The sequence below is a fragment of the Triticum urartu genome, chromosome 5A (genome assembly GCF_056163025.1).
Source record: "Triticum urartu cultivar PI428250 chromosome 5A, HENAU_Tu73, whole genome shotgun sequence".
Classification (NCBI taxonomy): domain Eukaryota; kingdom Viridiplantae; phylum Streptophyta; class Magnoliopsida; order Poales; family Poaceae; genus Triticum; species Triticum urartu.
Genome location: NC_141877.1, coordinates 60,142,921 through 60,161,082, shown reverse-complemented (window position 1 = coordinate 60,161,082; position 18,162 = coordinate 60,142,921). Strand labels below are relative to the sequence as shown.

The 18,162-nt window shown below is 55.3% G+C and overlaps 1 protein-coding gene across 1 annotated transcript; it reads right to left on the bottom strand.

Moving 5' to 3' along the window:
- Positions 1-10,686: 10,686 nt before the first annotated feature.
- Positions 10,687-12,248, bottom strand: LOC125507873 (putative F-box protein At4g21240). The gene has a single exon (XM_048672397.2). The coding sequence runs from the start codon at positions 12,143-12,145 to the stop codon at positions 10,781-10,783; it is 1,365 nt and encodes a 454-aa protein (XP_048528354.1). The 5' UTR covers positions 12,146-12,248; the 3' UTR covers positions 10,687-10,780.
- Between the last annotated feature and the right edge of the window lie 5,914 nt (positions 12,249-18,162).

Here is an 18,162-nt window from a genome sequence, read left to right as displayed (position 1 = left end):
GTCGTCGAGCCCCTCGTCCGTTCACCCGGCAGTTGGCTTGACGAGTTGCCAGCCGTCCTCTTGAGTCTCCGCACCACGCCAAATAGATCGACCGGGTTCACCCCTTTCTTCCTTGTCTACGGAGCACACGTCGTCATCCCGACCGACGTCGAGTTCGACTCACCACGCGTCACGATGTACACGGAAGCCGAAGCAAAGGAAGCCCGCGAAGACGGCGTCAACCTGTTCGAAGAAGCACGTCTCCTAGCGCTCAGTCGCTCAGCAATCTACCAGCAAGGCCTGAGGCATTACCACAGCAAGAAGATCAAGCGCCTTGCTTTCTGAGAGGGAGACCTCGTCCTCCGGCTCGTCCAAGAGCAGACCGGCCAGCACAAGTTGTCCTCCCCTTGGGAGGGCCCCTTCATCGTCAGCAAGGCCTTGTACGACCGCAACACGTACTACCTCATCAACGCCCGCAAGACAAACAAGCGCAAGAGGGACACCGCCGGTGAAGAAACAACCCGGCCATGGAATGCAGAGCTCCTCCGCTCGTTTTACAGTTAGCCGTGTACACGTATGTATCGCTGCCTTTTGTAACCATCTGATAACTATGGGGTCCCCAAAAAAATCTCGGGGGCTGCCCCTTTTACGACCAAGCTATTGTGTCTCCTACATTTGTGCATTACTTTACTCTTAAGCCAACCCGGCCACCGGGTCAACTCACTCGACCCGGGGGCTCGGGGGCTGGCCGGCTTGGCCACCCGCTGTTCCCCTTAGCAGCTCCTGACGCGTTGGATCACCGCGGCCTCTCACTTCGCCCTAAGCCGCAGAACCAGCCTTCGGCTGTTGGCTGGCAAGCACATGAGACCAAAAGCACCAACGCGCCACGAACACTAAGTCAGGGACCGCCGGGTCGCCCAACCCGGCCCTGCCGCTTTAAGTTTCTGCACGACCGGCTGCTCGCCAACCCGGCCACGCCGGATTGCCGCCAGCCGGCCCAGTGGGTGTTTCGCTCACGCTCGACGTTTCAAAAGCCTAAGTATTGTACGCTCCTCTCAAAGGTCGAACCCCTTGCCATGAACCGGAGCCTCGGCCGTCAGACTCGCGGGGGGAAAACCCAAAGGGGGAAAGTTGCAAAAAAACGGCTCCAAAGACGAAAAGCAAAGGCGCAGGCATCCATGAAGTTTCTGCTTATCGCCGGTTCGCTCAACCCGGCATCACTACTTCGAGTTGCCTCATGACCAGTTGTTCGCCAACCCGGCCCCGTCGGATTACTGCCAGCTGTCCCAGTGGTGTTTCGCTCGCGCTCAACGTTTCGAAAGCCTAAGTATTGCGCACTCCTCTCCAAGGCCGGACCCCTTGTCACGGACCGGAGCCTCAGACGTCTGACTCGCGGGGGGAAGCCCAAAGGGGAAAAGTTGCAAGAAAACGGCTCCAAAAAACGAAAAGCAAAGGCACAAACATTCAAGCAGCTCATACATCATAAATTCAAATGGCCCCAAGGCCAGAGTTCATTACACCCAGTTAACCCCCAGTGGGTGGGTGGACCTGCTACCTAACATAAATTTTTAAGTTAAAAATCATGCATTCTCGTCGCCGGGACCGCGTAGCTCCCAGGTCCGCTGAGGTACCGGTATCTTCCTCCCCGGCGTCCGCGTCGCGGTAGATGCTTGTCTCCTCAGAGCTACCCTCCGGGTCGTCCAGAAGCAAGCCATAGTCGTCAGCAGGCACGACTCTGCCATCTTCCGCCCGCTCTGGCTGGAACTCGTCATGGAAGGCGAACCCGGCGATGTAGCTGGCTCGAGCAGCAATCCGGCCAGCCTCCGCCTGCAGCTGGCTCTCTGAGCTGGCTTGCTGGCCCATCAGCGCGTCCAGCAACAGGTCCGGATGCCAAGACATAGCGAACTTGAGCGCCATCTCGGCGCCAGCACAAGCGGTGGAAACCCACCAGTCATGGAGCCGCTCCGGACCCGCCTCCAACCAGCGCGCCAGCCGCGCGAAGCTGTTCGGCGCGACGGAACCCGGCCAGAGGGCCGCCATCATTGTCGCGCCGGCCTCAAAGAGCCGCCCCATCTGCTCTCTCAAGACTCGCAGATGGGCTTCGGCGACAGTCACGATCTCCAGGAAGGTCCAGGCCACCCGCGGGTCAGTCCCGGAGCCGACGATCCCTTGCGGGTCGCGCTGAAAGCAGACTGCCTCCTCCGCCAGTTGACGGGTCTCCGGGAAGGTCCCTGTCGAAAAGAAAAGCAAGTCAGAAGAAAATCACTAAGGAAGAAAAGCCAGGGTCCCAACCCGGCAACAACAAAACCAAAGGAAAGGACTTACTGGAGAAGGACTCTTCCAGGTGCTGCGCTTCGAGCAACGTACTGCGCCGCTCCCGGGTGATGGTGCGGTTGCGCTCCTGGAGCGTCTTCTCCAGATCACCGACCTTGGCAAGGGCCGCCTTCAGCTCAGCGTCCTTGTCCTCGGCCGCCTTCACGGCCTCCTCGCGGCGCCGGGTCTCCTCCGCCATGGCCACCAGTGCCTTCAGGCGCTCCACCTCGGCCTGGAGCTGCCCCTTGTAGTCGGCCAGCTTGCCGCGTTGCTGGTCCACCTCGGCAAGGGCCCGCTCCGCCTCCACGACCTTGGCGGCCTCCACCTTAAGGCGCTCCACCTCGGCCTCGAGGCGGCTCTTGTCGCCCGCCAGCTGCTCCTACAGCCGGCTGGCTTCGTCGAGCGCCTGCCGGGCTCCCGTCGACTCTGCACTCGCCTTCACCACCTCGGCCCCAAGCTGGTCGACGTCTGCGACAAGCCGGTCATAGTGAAAACCGGCCCGAATCAGTCGGGTCTTCCAAGACAGCACCTCGGTTGCAGAAGAAGAACTCAGCAACAAAGTACTATTTTAAGATTCAACCCAACTGCTACGCAGTTGGCCCGAATCTCGGGGGCTACACCCAGTGGGTGCGCTAGCGCCCCCCCCCTAGAAAAGAGCATGAAATAGGAGTACATGCCACGACGCGGAGCTCCTCCTCCTTGGCGGCGAGCCTCTCCTTGAGACCCCGGTGCGTCTCGAGGAGCCGGTTGAAGACACTGACCCGGTAGGAGTCCAGTTGCTGCAGAAGGCAAGATCAACGCAAGCCAGCAAGATAAGATTCGACCCAACTACTATGTAGTTGGCCCAAATCTCGAGGGCTACACCCAGTGGGTCCGCTGGCGCGCCCCCACAAAGGAGAAACAACGAAAAGAGAAAAACCGAACGCGAATGAAAACTTACGAAGACGGCGCGCTCCAGCTCCAGCGTCTCCTCGACCTCGGCCTGGGCGAAGGCCTAGATCCGGTCTGTCCGCCCTCGCAGGCGACGGGTCACGGCGGCCATCGTCGCCTCCTCCTGGGTCGGAGGTCCGAAGGGGACCTCGCTGGTGCCGCTCCGCGACGGCTGCGGACCGGCGACCCGGCGTCCTCCGGGCCGGAGCACCAGGGCGTGCTCTTCACCATCCGCTTCCCCTGAAGCCAGCGCCTTCTCCAGCGCCCTCTCCGGCACCGACGCCGGCTCGGTGGGCGGAGTGGCTTCAGGCTCCACCATCGGCGGCGCCTCGCTCGCCGGCGTCCGGGACGCCCCCTTCGGCGCCACCCGCGCAGCCTCCCCCAAGACGGCGTCGCCACCGCCTCCATCGACCCCCGCCTGCTCAACCATGTTGGTCCGCGGCAGGGTGCCGTCCTCAACGACCACGACCTCCCGGTCTAGGTCCATCACGTTCGCACGGCCGCCTTGGTCGTGCTCCCCTCCAACGCCGAAACGAAGACCGTCGCCGCCGCCACCGTCCCCACCGGCATTTCCGGCCACGCCAGCTCGCGCCCACGTCGCCGCGGCGCTGACCCAGGCCTGGGTCGACGCCGCCTCCAGTTCTGCCTCGGCCCGGTTCCGATCCCGCCAGGCCAGGCCTTCGGCGTCGGCCGGGTCCAAGCCAAGGTCCGGGTCCGCCCGCTCCTCCTCCTCGTCCCGGTCGACGGTGCCGGACCGACTCCTCCGGAACGCGGCACCCTCAGCGGACGCGGCATCTGCCGCCGCCAACGCCAGTGAGATTGGCGACCTAAGACATAAGACGAAAATGAGTACGCAAAGTCGAGCAAAGCCGCTCGGCGACTCTGATCAAACAAAAAGGGCACTCACCCCGGCACCACCAGAATGGCGGGCCTCGCCGCCCTCTCCTGCGGAGCGTCGCGCCTCCTCTTGGCGGGCGGCTTCGCACCTCAAGCCGGGTCCACCATGCGCTTCGCGGTCGAGGCCCGCGGCGCGACGTTGTCCTTCCCGTGCGGCCGCCTCGCCGTCGCCGCCCCCCGAGACGACCCGGCTCCGGCCGCGCCGCCGCCTCCTCCACCCGGCGCCGCTACATCGGCGGCTCATGACAGCACCCCCAAAGCCGTCCCACAACCGGCGACTCAAGAAATAAAAGCAAGGCTCACCTGCTCGGTGCCCTGCGCCCGCGTCGGCGGCCGCCGCCTCCCCTCCGCCATGGGCCTCGGGCTCCTCCGAGGCAACGCGCACCACCTGCGCCCGCGCCCAGTCGTAAGGATGCCGGATGGCATTCAGAAGCACCTCCCGTGTCGCGTCGGGGCAAACAAGAAGATAAGCAGCATCGAAGTACGGAGACCAGGGACTCACCAACAGTGCAGGGTTCGCGTGGTTGTACGGAGCCTTCCCGAACTCCCAGTCAACCCCCAGGTTGGCCTTGGAGATGTCATTGACCCGGCGAGCGACCTGGTCCGCCGCCAGCCGCGTGTTCACCATGCGGTTGGGGTCCTAGAGGCCGGTCATCTGACCGATGAGATGGATGCGCTGCTGTAGCGGTAGCACCCGCCGGACGATGAAGGCGGTGACGAGGTCGGTGCCGGTGAGCTTCTCCCGCTCCTTCATCACCGACACCCGCTCGCACAAGTTGAGCACCTCCTGCGACGGGTGCTTGGGGTAGTACCCCCAGTTCTGCTTCCCCCACGGCAGCGAGTTGATGAATGGCGGCAGGTTGATGCGGTCCTTGCCGAGGTTGCTGCAAGATCGTGGATGTCGCCTAGAGGGGGGTGAATAGGCGTTTTAAAATAATTACGGTTTAGGCTTGAACCAATGCGGAATAAACCTAGCGGTTAATTTGTCAAGCACAAAACCTAAAACAATTAGGCTCACCTATGTGCACCAACAACTTAAGCTAAGCAAGATAAGCAACTATGTGATAGCAAGATATATGACAAGAAACAATATGGATATCACAAAGTAAAGTGCATAAGTAAAGAGCTCGGGTAAGACATAACCGAGGCACGCGGAGACGATGATGTATCCCGAAGTTCACACCCTTGCGGATGCTAATCTCCGTTTGGAGCGGTGTGGAGGCACAATGCTCCCCAAGAAGCCACTAGGGCCACCGTAATCTCCTCACACCCTCGCACAATGCAAGATGCCGTTATTCCACTAAGGGACCCTTGAGGGCGGTCATCGCACCCGTACAAATGGCAACCCTTGGGGGCGGTCATCGAACCCGTACACTTTGGCTACCCTTGGGGGCGGTCACCGGAACCCGTCAAATTGCTCAGGGCGATCTCCACAACCTAATTGGAGACCCCGACGCTTTCCCGGAGCTTTACACCACAATGATTGAGCTCCGAACACCACAAAGGTTGGGGTTAACTCCCCAACGACACCACGAAGCTTCACCACAATGGAATATGGCTCCGAGGTGACCTCAACCATCTAGGGCACCCAAGAGGAACAAGCTCAAGGGTACCAAGCACCCAAGAGTAATAAGCTTCTCAACTTGTAACTTCCACGTATCACCGTGGAGAACTCAAACCGATGCACCAAATGCAATGGCAAGGGCACACGGAGTGCCCAAGTCCTTTTCTCTCAAATCCCACTGAAGCAACTAATTCTAGGGAGGAAAATGAGAGGAAGAACAAGAAAGAGAACACCAAGAACTCCAAGATCTAGATCCAAGGGGTTCTCCTCACATAGAGGAGAAGGTGATTGGTGGAAATGTGGATCTAGATCTCCTCTCTCTTTTCTCTCAAAAACTAGCAAGAATCCATGGAGGGATTGAGAGTTAGCAAGCTCGAAGAAGGTCAACAATGGGGGAAGAACACGAGCTCAAGGGACAAGGTTGAATGGGGAAGAAGACCCCCTTTTATAGGAGCTCCCGAATCCAATCGTTATGTGCTCAGTCCGCACACGAGCGATACTACCGCTCAGGGGAGTGGTACTACCGCCCGGGCGGTAGAACACGGAGAGCGGAGCGAAACAGAGTGCGAGGCAGAGCCATATGAGCGGCACTACCGCTGGAGCCAGCGGTACTATCGTTGGCCGCAGCGGTCCTGCCGCTTGGCCCAGCGGTACTACCGCTGGGACCGCGCACAGCGCCTTCCACGAGCACAGAGAGAAGGAACAGGGAGGAGGGCCATTGAGCGGCACTAGGGGCGGTGGTAGCCACGGTACTACCGCACATGAGCGGTACTACCACTCCTACCGCCGCTCCCACTCCCGCTGAACACGACACGAGAAAACCACGTCTCGAGTCAAGGCGGTACCAGCGCGGAACCAGAGCTGTACTACCGCTTATGGCCATGGGCGGCACTACCGCTGTGGGACAGCGGTACTACCGTTTGTGGCGATAAGCTGTACTGCCGCTCCGGCCCAGCGGTACTACCGCTGGCGCCATCCTTATGCCACTTCCACGAAAGCAAGTATACTCTAGGAAAACCAGAACTGCCATAACTTCTGCATATGAACTCCGAATTGAGCAAACTCAAGCTTGTTGGAAACAAGACGACGAGTAGCATCAAAACAGCGACTGGTTATAGTAAGAAGAGGCAGGGGAGGTATGCCTAACAAATGGAGGAGTGAAACCTTCAACAGAGAAGAACGAGCATAACCTCCAACATCGAAAACATCATAGAAGATGCAAGTGAACTCTGTTTTCGATGAACTCGAGCTTGTCATCAAGATGACCATAAGCTCCAAAACTCACAAAGAGAACCAAACAAGAACCAAGAAAGATGATGCAAGGATGCAATGGTTTGAGCTCTCTACAAATGATACGATCAATCTACTCATCGAGAGCCCCCCTTGATAGTACGGCAATCGATCCTATAACCCGATCTCCCAACTACCATCATGAGACCGGTAAAATAGAAAACCTATCAAGGGCAAACCTTTGCCTTGCACATGGTCCACTTGAGCTAGATGATGACGATCTTGACTCCCTCAAGTTGGACCACCTTTCTTGATTGTGTTGACTCGATGAAGACTAGTTGATTGCTCCCCCATACTCCACTATGGGTGAGCCACTCTTCCGCACATTTTCACAAGTCCATTGTCACCACAAAGGACGGCAAGCTTCAAGCATTTGATCTCTTCATGATGCTCCACTTGAACTTGCACACCGCAACCTAACCCCACAAAGAACTCTCACGAAGACCATGGGTTAGTACACAAAGCGTAATTGACAATGCTTACCATACCATGGGATCACTTGATCCCTCTCAATACATCTTCTACGCTTTGTGGGTTGATCAACTTGATTCACTCTTTGACTTAGTCTTGATCAACCTCTCACAAGACCAATCTTTAGGTAATTCCTTGAATAGCACCTTGATCGACAAAAACTCTCCTTGAAACCAACACATGTACTCCAAGAAAAGCCTATGGACAAAACCTTCAAATATAACTCAAGGCAACCATTAGTCCATAGATATTGTCAACAATTACCAAAACCAAACATGGGGGCACCGCATGTTCTTTCAGTTGCGAACGTAGAAGAAAGAATTCTGCCATTTCTTGGCAAAATCCTCCAGCGGCATCCTCGGGCAGTCGGCGGCCGACCGCTTGGTGATGATGGCCGCCCCGCACTTGGAAATCTCCCTGGCCTTCGGCCCCTGCTGCTTCAGGGAGAAGAAGCGTACCCAGAGGTCAATCGAAGGCTCGACCCCTAGGTACCCATCGCAGAGGGTGACGAAGCCTGACAGTTGTACGATGGCGTCGGCGCCGAGATGGTGGGGCTGGAGCCGGAAGAACTCCAGGAAGTCGCGGAAGAAGCCGCTCACGGGAATCCCAAACCCGCGCTTGAAGTGCGGCAGGAAGACCACACGCTCCGAGCCCTCGGGCCACGGCTCCCGCTCGCCCTGCGGAGGGCGCGCCTCGACCTCCTGCGCCCTCGACGGGCGCCTGGTGTCGCGGAGGTAGGCGATGTCGTCGAGGGGGACGGTCAAACCCATCCACGATCCTGACGGTAGCGCCATCGACTCAAGCGTGGAAGAAAGAAGGAAGAGAGAAGGAAGAAGATGGCAAGAGAGCTCTGCTCAAGGCAGCGGGCGTCGCAGCTAGCGGCGGTCGCAAGAAGCAGAGGAACGATGAAGAGGCAGGGGAGCGCGAGCACGAATGATCTCCACCGCTCCCTTCGCCCCCAATTTATAGGCCACAATTTGAAACGTGGGGAAGTGGGATCGTTTGCACTCTCCCCCTCCCACTTCCCCGCAATAAGTGCGCACGTACGCACGCACTAACTGCCTAGAGAATGGCAACCGACCCACGGACGCCGCAATAAATCCTCGCGCGTGGGCCGCGGGCCCTAGAGCGTCGTCCCGTCCTGTCACACGCATGGCCTGTCAGGCCCCTCCGGCTTTCAGGCGCCACGTGGCGGCCGCGCGAGGCCCAAAAGATTGCCCAAGATTCGTCGAACTCCTCGGTTTCCCGCCACGGGCGGGGTGCCGCGATCCAGCTTCCGGAAGCCGGCACACAGTGGGTGTTGCCGGACCCGGTGGTCACCAAATCCGCCTCTACAAGGGGGGAAACTGCGAAGACCCTCCCATCTAAAGATGGCGGACCTTCACAGCTTCGGGGACTACTGTCGGGGGAATGAACCCCAGGCAGGCAACGGAACCCGGATCCTTTTCAAAAACAACGGGGCCGGCATCGCCTCTCAATATGGCTCACTTGGCCTGGTCGCTCAACCCAGCCAAGTCCCTCGACCCGACCAAGCTCCTCAACTCGGCCAGACTCCGCAACTCGGCCCCAACAACCAAGCTCAAGACTTCCCCAACAAGCCAGCTCCATCCTTGGCGTGTTCTCCAAACCCGGCCGAGGGTCAGCGGCCGTCCCATCCCAGCCGTACGATGAGACGAGTCTCCACCAACTGCTGACCGAGGCCACAGTGCTCCGCCCATGCATCTGGTCAGCCGGACGAGGCAACAGTGCCCCCCACCTACTTGCTGACCAGGGCTGGCGTGGCAACAGTGCAATCATTGTCACCCATGACGCCAGCAAGCGGCGACCTGACGGAGCACCATTGTAGCCGACTCGACTCGGCCACGCCCTGACGATCGACAAGACGGTGCACAGCACCCCTAGGCGCATGGGGCCCGCGCCCGGGGAACCCGGCGGGGCCTGTTAACCGGCGGGTCCCAGCACCAGGTTCCTGGACACTAACAACCCGGTCCTACGGCCTTGTAACATTACCCTTGTACCCCTGAGGGTTGACCTATAAAAAACCCCTAGGAGCCCTCATGCATACGGGCAAGCAAGCAATGCAATACACTCACCCATCCACCCACTCACACACCTAGCAAGCAACACCCGAGGGGAGGGAGCAGCCTAAGCCTTGGCCCGACCTCCTTCTTCTCCCGTACAGCTCTAGGAGCAACCCTGTACTATTAGATATAAACCACACTCGGCAGGACTTTGGGTGTTATCTCTCTGGAGAGCCCCGAACCTGGGTATGTCTTGCGTCCCGCGCTTGCTCATGCCGACCTCGCCTCTGGAGCCCACCAATGCCCTCGAGCCTCCTCTCATCTTTAGCCATCCCTTGGCATCGGCCGTGCGCCCACCACGACACATACCATGACAAGTATCTCTCACACAAAAGCAGAGCATGGCAATTTTGTCTCACACACCCAAAAATACCCATGGCAATTTTATCTCTCACACACGCACATGCCATGGCAGTTTGTCTACCAGAAACACACAAAGCATGACAAGTTTGTCCCACATGGCACTTTGTGTCTCTCGCATGCATGTTAACTACATAGCAATTTTGTCTAACACACACATAAACCCATGGCAATGCATCTCACACACAAGTGTAAAATGGCAATTTCAACTCTCACACACACAAAACAGAGCATGGCAATTTAAGGCTATCACACACACATACACCATGGCAATTTTATCTCTCATACCCACATTGTCATGGCAATTTCCTCTCCCACATGCACATATGTCAAATGCACAACATGGCATTTATATATTGAATAACTATGAGTAATCATGGCAAAAATAAGCCAAAAAAGATCATCCACGCAAACAAAAGTAACATGCTTCTACAACACACAGAAAAAGAGCATGGCAATTTAAGTCTATCACACACACATACACCATGGCAATTTTGTTTCTCATACCCACATTCCCATGGCAATTTCCTCTCCCACATGCACATATGTCAAATGCACAACATGGCATTTATATATTGAATAACTATGACTAATCATGGCAAAATAAGCCAAAAAAGACCATCCACGCAAACAAAAGTAACATGCTTCTACAACACACAGAAAAAGAGCATGGCAATTAATTTTTCTCACACATAAACCTGGCGTGTGTGTCTGAGTCAACGAGCCGTGGGTGCCAAATTTTGCTAAGCCAAATAATAAGAGTGAAAAATATCCAAATTTCACAACAGAATCATCAAACTGTAAATAAATGTGTCTCCTTACTTGGGTACATAAATTAAGCAGACGGTTTCAGTCTAGGAGGAATAAATTACAAGAAGATGAAGATGAATGATCGTCAGCCCAGGAAGGAGAGTACAGCGCTCGCCACAGCTTGAAGCAACTCCATGTGCGGCTCCTCCGGGACAATCCGTCCTGAGGTTATAGAAGCGAGAATGTTATCTTCCGCCTTGGTCACGCAGACCTTGCCGATAACACTGCCGGGCGCAACAAGCGTTGGCCGGTATCCCCAGCAGAAGTGGTATCGCTTGTGGAGATGCTGCAGTAACTTATGATTTTCCTCTTGGTAGCCCTCCAAGCTACATGTCTGTGTGCACCCGTGCACGGCGTCAACGAGATTCGCCGGACTGAGATTGTAGAACGCAAGACCATGCTCGCGGAACCAAAGCACGAGGCGTTGTTTGCATTGCCAGGCCCCAAGCAGTCCAGGCCCCCTTCCTCCTGGTGATGGTGAGACGCTCAAACAGCACATCCGCTCCCAGAGAAGACCAGAGTTCAGAACAGACAATGTTATCTCCGGGCGGTCGCGAGACAAAGTCGCAACGCACACACTCTTACCCATCTCCATTATGCCTGAAAACAGGGTGCCATCCTCTGGCGTGTCAATGCTGGTCACCAACTCGCTCTGCACATGGAACACAAGAAGTTTTTCCTTGCTGGATTGAGACCCAGTACCATCATCCCTGGGGGATAGCAGAACATAGCAGTTTCCTTCAATGCACAGCGAGTAGGTGTTGTTTTGCAATTTGTCCAAGTCGTGAGCCACATTAGGTAGAACAGTGACAGGCCTGCTGCCGTCGGTGCCGCTCAGGGTAAGGGGCACGACATGTACATCACTGCCACACTGAACGAACACTTTATACTTATCTTCCTTAGGATCATACCCGAAGGCGAGCATCCAGGAGAAGGTGCCGAGATCTAAGAGCTGAGCGGTCAAGTGTTGAGACGTTGCAGGATTGGCCACGAGACATGTCATAGAGGAATCGCTCAGCCCGCGCTGCTCGAAGGCAACAAGGCCGTTGCAAGACCCAAAGAACCTGTACGAAAGCTCGGTGCCGGCGACGGGCAGGCCGTGAGAGATAGGAAACGTGTCGCCGGCGGCAACAAGATAGAAGGCGTGCTTTCCCTCGAGCCCGTAGAGACTGAACTTGAACGGGAGCCTATGGCCGCGGTCGAGATAGGCTAGGCATACCTCCTTGCTGGGGCGCTGGTAGTGATTGGCCCAGAAGTCGCCCCCGGTCAAGATCTCCCTCCACCGCTTGGAGAGTACGACGCCACGAGCGGCGTCGCGAGCCGGTAGGTGGGAGAAGACAGCGAGGGGAAGCACGTCTTCCTTGGCGACGTTGCAGATCTTGCGACGCTTGCTGGACTTGTCCTCCGGCTCATCAACCACGCCGCCGCCTCTCTTCGTCCCTCCCCCCATCGCCTTCGTCTTCGTCGTAGATGTGGGAGAAACTTTCCCTTGCTTTTTCTGGGTAGAAGTTGGTGGGTGAGCGCAGTGAAAATGAGCCCGCCTCCACCGATAAGACAAGGTTATACTACGTAGTATGGGCTGAGACGACGCACCTGGTCTATGTACACAGACTGGTCCACCTGTCAGTGTAGAATTGTTCCGTTGGCTGGTGGGCGGTGGCCAAGACGGGGTATGAAGGTACAGGCCACTTGTTGAAGGTTCTCCTTTTCAACTGCTTGTATTGACTACCCTGTCAATCTTCGCAAAAGAAAATAGCGGGCATTTTAGTCGTGCCATTATAATTATAATGAAAGGAGCATTTTAGTTGTGAATGGCTAGCCCGGATCGTTAAATTTCTCCTGGCGCAAAGGTATCTACGGTTTGTGAAGTGATGCCAATTAGGTCATGGTGAATTTCCCCTCAAAAAAAATGTCATGGTGATTTTTTTTAAGGTCATGGTGAGATTGTAGCGACGCTTCTTTCAAAAAAAAGATTGTAGTTCACCCGTAAAAAAAAGAAAAAAAAAAGATTGTAGCGACGGAACAAGACAACAAGTCTTTTCTTCCTCCCTACCCGCGCGGTGTTTGCTCTAATGCTAGCCAGTCCCACTGCTCAGTGATTGCGAGATGGACAAGTGCCAGCCCGCTCCGCGATTTCCTTTTTCTTTCTTTTGGGCGTGCCCTGGGCTTTCCTTGCCTAAGGCCAACTCCATCGCGCGACCTTATTCTGTCCGTCTCCATCCGTTTGAGGTAAAAGGAACAAACGAGACGGTCCAGCGCGCGGCCGCAAACGGATTTTTGTCCGTTTTGTGTTCGCTTTCGACCCATCCGCGGTCCAAATTTGCGTCGCTTTTGGGGTGAAACGGACGCACGGGTCGTCTGCGCGTGTCCTCCCCTGACCCGCCCGTCGGTGGCACAACGCAGGGCTTTTTCTATCCGCCCCCTCCCTCCCTCCGGCCGCACCCCCTCCACTCTTCCTCACTCTTCCCCTCGCCGCCGCCGCCGCTGCCATTGCAGCCATGCAGTTCGGATGCGACCTCGCCCAACCCCTTCCCCTTGGCGCCGCCGAGCTACCCAACCACGGCCACCTGGTTTGCGCACCCGCCGGCCGGTTTTGGGGCGGATCCGGTCGGTCTTGAGCTCGGCCGGCTGTGGGAGGCCGGCCGCGCCATGGACTGGCCGGGCACCTCGCCGGAAGGCCCTGGCAGGGCCGCAAGGCCACATGCAGACAGTGGCTCCTCCTCTAGCCGCTCGGATCTGCACCGTCGGTGGTCCGCCGGCAGATACACGAATGGCAGCCGACCGGGCTCGGTGCTTGCCCAAAAGCTCGCCGACGCACCGTTGCCACTCATTAAGTGCGACCACTGCCCAAGGATGGTCGTGCGCCGCGTGTCTACAACGCCGGAACATCTCGGATGGGTGTTCATCAAGTGCTTAAACGATGGGGTATGCGTTTTTTTTAGCTTCGGTTTGTGCTCTAGATTTGACTAGTTGTACTGACTTCAAATTTTGTTGTGTAGAATGGATGCAAGTTTTGGTATTGGGAAGAAGAGTACATCGATATCTTGATAGAGCGAAATTTAGTACATGTTCGTGCACTTTTAGCTAGCATAGAGGCTGTAAATGAGACAAGTGCACTTGTTGCTAGATTAGAGGCTAGACACGAGACTAGGTGTGAGGAGGAAGCAACATCGACTTCTGGCTTGAAGAAGAAAGGAGGATGCCAGATCGAGCCTCCTCCTCCACAGATCAACAACGAGTGCATCGAGAAGGCCCTAACCCAACTTAAGGAAGCAGTTATGGAAGTTGGGTATCTTCTAAAATGTATTCTTGTGGTTCTTGTTTTTTTTTTGTCTTACTTTACTAGTCAAAATATGATGATGTATTTTTCATGTACCAAAAATAAATGATGAAATAAAGTTAAGGACTTGCGAAGAAATAATACGCGGACAGGATGCGGCTGGGATGCGTCCGCGCGCTGGGCGCACGGACACCGCATCCCAGGACATGACTCCAAATCCCTACCCAAACGGATAGAATCCGAATAAAAAGGACGTTCATTTGGGGTCACACGGTGGAGTTGGCCTAACAAGTTGATAACTTGCGTGTCAGGTCAGTATGCCAAGTGTGTTTCGGGCGGGACGACGACGGACTTTCTTTGTCATCAAGATAGCGATGGAAATGTTCTGGGAGCTGCTGCCGGTAAGATTCGTATCGCCCGGGATGCACTTCACCCCGAAGCTCTGCCATGCACCTGCGCAACCAACGCAGCGACGGACGAGGGAATGATGAACCTGGTCGTTGAATCTGATTCGCAGGTACTGGTCGTTGAGATCAAATAGTAATGACTACGACCTTGCTGCTCACAGGATGCTCCTCCAAGAGATTAAGGAAGATTTACATGCTACGATTGGATTCCAGCGATTGGATGCACTTCACCTAAATATAAGAAGCAACTAGAAAGAATGTTGAGAGGGTATTTAGAGTTTTTCAAGCCCGTTTTGCAGTTGTTTGTGGACATACTAAACAATGGGATCCGGATAACATGTTGAGTGATCATGCACAACATAATTGTAAAGGATGAGGGTGGAAATGTTGACGCAGCTCTTGAATTTGGGAACATGCATGAGTCCATCAAACTTCAAGAGCAGAATCCGGCCACGTTTGATCAATTTGTTCGCTGCATTAACAAATTAGCATCAAGCAACTCATGAGCAACTAAAAGAAGATTGATTGAGTATTTGTACATTTGTGCTAGTTACATTCTAGTTTGAAGTACTATAATTCGAATGCTTTATTGGATCGTAATATGTATCACTTGAATGTTTTAGCTACTTTTATGGATTGATATCATCTCTTACTTGGTACCACTTGAATATTTTAGCTTTGCCTAATATCACAACGCCTAAAGGCACATAATTGAAGGCATGGTGGAGAGAATGACAGTGCCACGGATCAGTGACTTGGCACAAATCCAGACCCCTGCTGGATAGCCGCCGGTGGGGGCGACTAGGGTTCCCCCTCCTCCCCTCCTGCCGCCGGCCTAGCCCCCCGCCACCGTCCCCTCCCGCCCCCTCCTTCCCCCGTCCAGATCCGCCTCGCGTCGCCTCCCCGGGAGGTGGCCGAGGCGGAGCTCGAGCTCCTCTCCCGCGGGCTCCCTCCTCCCCGTCTCCCCCGCTGCCGCTGGTGGACGCTCCCGGCGCTGGCCCGGGTGGTGCCGGCGGCGGCGGGCATTCTTGTCCCCGCGCGTGCGTGCTTCCTTCTCAATGCAAGGAGGCGGTGGCGGTGCTCCTTGGTTTGGCTGCGGTCCGGGGGTAGTGCTCCTCGGTTTGGCTGCGGCCCGGCGGCCCTGCGACGGCGGCCGGCGACAGGCGTGGTGTTGGCGCCGCTCCTTGGCGGCGGAACTGCGTGGTGGCGCTGGGTGGCCGGCGTCGCGCCCTCGGCCCAGATCTAGGCCCATCGGGCTCCGTCTGGGTCCTAGCGGGCCGCCCCTCGTCCCGGCTCTGATTCTTCGTTGTGTTGTCCTCACTTCGCGGTGCCGTGGTGAGACGGCGTGGGGACCTCAAGACTGTGTTGGCGCAGGGTGGTGGTTGGTTTGGTGGCAGGCTCCAGAGCGCCCGAGGTGCGGGTTGGGATCGGGGGAAACCCCTGTCGGCATGGCCGACTCCGGTGCAGTGGCGCCTGTGGGTGCCACCTGACCTAGGAGGGCATCGGGGGCTACCCTTCCTTTCCTCTCGCCTCGTCGTGTACCGGGGAAAACCCTTGGTAGCAATGTCGTCATCATCGCGATCCTTCTTGGAGGTGCTGATAGGTGTCGGCGCTTCGGAATCTTGGAGCCAAGTGGAAGATCCCGGTGGGCGCAACGATCGCGAGGCTTCTTCGTTTTTGTTGATCCGTTGTTGTCAATATTTGTTTCTTTTTCTCTTTCTCTGTCGTTTCTTTTGGGCGTGACTGTGCTGCTTCCGCCCCAGCATCTATCCCTGTATGGTTCGGTTGGTTGCTTTGTAATACAAAGCGGGGGAAACCCTTTTTCGGTAAAGGCACATAATTATCACCTCGTGACCATGTATACTTATCAAGGTAAATGTTCGCTGCTAAAATGGTTACGACGACTGACGGCGGTGACTTATTTATTTTTCATCGAAAGGCAAACGAAACCCTATCTCTCCTTCATTTCAAAAAAAATCCATCTAAACTCAAGCCTATTGTGCCAGTAATGTTTCGTGAGAGACCGGTGTTGGGGAACGTAGAATTTCAAAATTTTCCTACGCACACGCAAGATCATGGTGATGCATAGCAACGAGAGGGGATAGTGTTGTCTACGTACCCTCGTAGACCAAAAGCGGAAGCGTTAGCACAACGCGGTTGATGTAGTCGTACGTCTTCACGATCCGACCGATCAAGTACCGAACGTACGGGACCTCCGAGTTCAGCACACGTTCAGCCCGATGACGTCCCTCGAACTCCGATCTAGCCGAGTGTTGAGGGAGAGTTTCGTCAGCACGACGGCGTGGTGACGATGTTGATGTTCTACCGACGCAGGGCTTTGCCTAAGCACCGCTACAGTATTATCGAGGTGGACTATGGTGGAGGGGGCACCGCACATGGCTAAAAGATCAAACAGATCAATTGTTGTGTCTCTGGGGTGCCCCCTGCCCCTGTATATAAAGGAGCAAGGGGGTGCGGCCGGCCAGGGAGGAGGCGCACCAGGAGGAGTCCTACTCCCACCGGGAGTAGGACCCCCCCCCCCTTTCCTAGTTGGATTAGGACTTGGGAGGGGGAAAGAGTGGAGGAAAAGAAGGAAGGGGGGCGCAGCCCCCCTCTCCTTGTCCTATTCGGATTGGGGGGAAGGGGCGCCGGCCTAGCCCTAGCCGCCTCTCCTCTCTTCCACTAGGCCCACTAAGGTCCATTAAGTCCCCGAGGGGTTCCGGTAACCTCCCGGTACTCCGGTAAAATCCCGATTTCACCCGAAACACTTCTGATGTCCAAACATAGGCTTCCAATATATCAGTCTTCATGTCTCGACCATTTCGAGACTCCTCGTCATGTCCGGGGTCACATCCGGGACTCCGAACAACCTTCGGTACATCAAATCATATAAACTCATAATACAACCATCAACGAAACTTTAAGCGTGCGGACCCTATGGGTTCGAGAACTATGTAGACATGACCAAGACATGTCTCCGGTCAATAACCAATAGCGGAACCTGGATGTTCATATTGGCTCCCACATATTTTACGGAGATCTTTATCGGTCAAACCGCATAACAACATACATTGTTCCCTTTGTCATTGGTATGTTACTTTCCCGAGATTCGATCGTCGGTATCTCAATACCTAGTTCAATCTAGTTACCGGCAAGTATCTTCACTCATTCTGTAATACATCATCCCGCAACTAACTCATTAGTTGCAATGCTTGCAAGGCTTAAGTGATGTGCATTACCGAGAGGGCCCAGAGATACCTCTCCGACAATCGGAGTGGCAATTCCTAATCTCGAAATACGCCAACCCAACAAGTACCTTTGGAGACACCTGTAGAGCACCTTTATAATCACCCAGTTACGTTGTGATGTTTGGTAGCACACAAAGTGTTCCTACGGTAAACGGGAGTTGCATAATCTCATAGTCATAGGAACATGTATAAGTCATGAAGAAAGCAATAGCAACAAACTAAACGATCAAGTGCTAAGCTAACGGAATGGGTCAAGTCAATCACATCATTCTCCTAATGATGTGATCCCGTTAATCAAATGACAACTCATGTCTATGGTTAGGAAACATAACCATCTTTGATCAACGAGCTAGTCAAGTAGAGGCATACTAGTGACACTCTGTTTGTCTATGTATTCACACATGTATTGTGTTTCCGGTTAATACAATTCTAGCATGAATAATAAACATTTATCATGATATAAGGAAATAAATAATAACTTTATTATTGCCTCTAGGGCATATTTCCTTCAGTCTCCCACTTGCACTAGAGT